The sequence below is a fragment of the Daucus carota genome, chromosome 7 (genome assembly GCF_001625215.2).
Source record: "Daucus carota subsp. sativus chromosome 7, DH1 v3.0, whole genome shotgun sequence".
In the NCBI taxonomy this organism is placed as follows: Eukaryota; Viridiplantae; Streptophyta; class Magnoliopsida; order Apiales; family Apiaceae; genus Daucus; species Daucus carota.
The window spans coordinates 27,286,386-27,288,863 of record NC_030387.2 but is presented as its reverse complement, the minus strand read 5'-3'; the positions used below and the strand labels follow the sequence as shown (position 1 = coordinate 27,288,863).

The 2,478-nt window shown below is 38.5% G+C and overlaps 1 protein-coding gene across 1 annotated transcript; it reads left to right on the top strand.

Annotated features, from left to right (window-relative positions):
* Positions 1-866: 866 nt before the first annotated feature.
* On the top strand, positions 867-2,063 carry LOC135147950 (protein MAIN-LIKE 1-like). The gene is made up of 4 exons (XM_064082019.1): positions 867-941; positions 1,053-1,745; positions 1,835-1,914; positions 2,003-2,063. The coding sequence occupies exons 1-4, from the start codon at positions 867-869 to the stop codon at positions 2,061-2,063; spliced, it is 909 nt and encodes a 302-aa protein (XP_063938089.1).
* Positions 2,064-2,478: the final 415 nt, after the last annotated feature.

The following is a 2,478-nucleotide window of genomic DNA, read 5'->3' as shown; positions in this document are numbered from 1 at the left end:
TAGTAGTTGGTGATGATTGTTGTTGATTAGTAGTGGTAGTGATAATTTTAGTTTAGATTAGTAGTTGGTGATGATTATTGTATTATTTACGTTAAGAGTAGATTAAATATAATCAATTTAATTTTAGCTTTTATTGAATTAAATTAAATTAAATTAAATTAAATTAAATCGAATTAAATTAAATTAATTAAATTAAATTAAATCGAATTAAATTAAATCGAAGTAAAGTAAACTTGACACCATTAAATTAAATAGGTTAGTTGGCCTTGGTTAGCTTTAATCATGGGTTAGTTCGATAAGAAAGACTTTGAATAAAACTCAACGACTCCCTTAAATTTAGGAAATACGTTTTTTTTATTAGAATAAAAATTTAAATTATACAATGTTATATTATTCCAATAAATAAAAAAAAATCAGATTTGTAAAAATAGTTAGAGATAATTATTTCGAATTTAAAATTAAGTAATAATGTAAAATAATAAATATAGTACAATCTTTGGGATTACAATTAATATTATAAATATAATCAACATAATTTGAGTTTTTATAAATTTAATTAAATTAAATTAATTCGAATTTCAAAGTAAATGAAATACAGGAAATTTTTCGAATAAAATAAATGAAATATTACAATATTAGCATATTTTTCAGATTTGTAAAAAAAATGAAATCACAATATTTTGAATAAATGAAAATATAATATAAAATAAAAAAATCAGATTTGTAAAATTAGTTAGACATAATTACAATTAAAATTAAAATCACAATGTTATATTATTACAATTAAAATTAAAATTATTTCGAATATTGGATTCAATGAAACAATTTCAAATTTAATAACAAATATTTTGAATTTAATTTCGCAGATGGATGTCGGTCGTTCTGGTCCCGGACCTTTAGACGGGAGTTTGTTGACATTACAGTCTGTGCACAGGTCTCAGGTTGTGTAGAACAACATAGAGGTAAACTCCTTCTTTAGTGCTATTTTTTTTACATTTGTATGAGTCTGTAGCCTATAGGGACTAATATTTGGTGCACTACAATTATTTCAGCCACCCCCTGATTTCAGATTGAGGACAAACTTTGGGGAGTATTGGAAGAAAGTTCGAGCCCACAGACCGCATCAGATGATCATGGATGCAATCAGGGATTTAGGATTTGATTGCATATTTAGGCTGGGACAGTTCAAGCACGACAGGGGTTTGATTACAGCCTTTATCGAGAGATGGCGTGGAGAGACGCACACCTTCCACCTGCCGTTCGGAGAGGCCACTATCACTCTTGAGGATGTTCATCACATTCTCGGGTTACCCACTGAGGGTGATCCACTCATCCTCCGTGGAGCGAGTACCACCGTGGAGGAAAGGCGCGTGCTAGTACGCGAATTTCTTGGGCTATTACCAGAAGCCAAGGACGATGTTAACCGAGGTGGTTTAAAGATCAAATGGCTTGTGGATAACTTCGGGTCTTGTGAGCGGTTGGAGCAGTTGGATCCAGAGGATATAGGTTATGGTGTACAGGTTACCTACCATATTCGGGCGCACCTACTATGCGTTATTGGATCATTGTTCCCCCACAGCAGTGGGAACCGCGTGCAGCTTGACCTTCTATGGTTACTGAGGGACATGGGCCAGCTGCGTCGGTATAGCTGGGGTAGTGCTGTTCTTGGCTTCCTATACCAGAAGCTATGTTCTTCTAGCCGGGATAACTGTACTGATTTCTGTGGCTACGCCACATTGGTACAGGTAATACTAAACCAACCACAACTTTCTTTCTCGTCTTTATTGTTGCATTATTTATTCATCATGTGCACTTGTACTAACCTTGCCGCTAGGTGTGGATTTACGAGCGCTTTCCGTCACTAGCGCCTAGGCACAGGGGTCAACCCTTGTTCGAGTACCCGCTGGCGCTGAGGTATGTTGTCACTCCTTCTGTTGATTAACTTCAATTCATATTTGTTGCATGTATAACCTCTGACCACTTATGCCAACTTCCACTGTAGGTGGAAGGCGCCACTTAGGCATTGTGAGGTGCCGCATGCGCAGAGCCGCATGACACAATAGGAGTTGGATGCGTTGACACCCCGACAGTTTCGATGGAGGCCATATGCTGATTTACCTGCAGAGCATCACCCGGAGGCCACTATGTACTTGCGTTGGACGGCTCCCGCCCCCATGATGTACATGTCCTACGTCGAGTGGTGCTACACGGACAGGGTGACGAGGCAGTTTGGTTTTATGCAGGGTGTACCATATTCCTCTCCCTACCCTAATCATCAGCAGCTGCACGACCACTACAACGAGCAGATTGATTGGATGTACGCGAGGCAGCCATTTGTTGATCTTTGGGATACGCGCATGGAGCGTGCCCTCGCATCTCCTCCACTTATGCATGGCGAGGGTTGCACTGCCTCATACCTGCCATGGTTCCACAGGGTCACACGTCGAATCATCATTAACCCCTTACACTGGCCACAGC

Coding starts and splice junctions, on each gene's coding strand:
- LOC135147950 (XM_064082019.1), top strand. CDS start 867: ATGGATGTCGGTCGTTCTGGTCCCGGACCTTTAGACGGGAGTTTGTTG. Junction 1,746..1,834: donor GCTACGCCACATTGGTACAG/GTAATACTAAAC, acceptor CCTTGCCGCTAG/GTGTGGATTTACGAGCGCTT. Junction 1,915..2,002: donor GAGTACCCGCTGGCGCTGAG/GTATGTTGTCAC, acceptor CTTCCACTGTAG/GTGGAAGGCGCCACTTAGGC.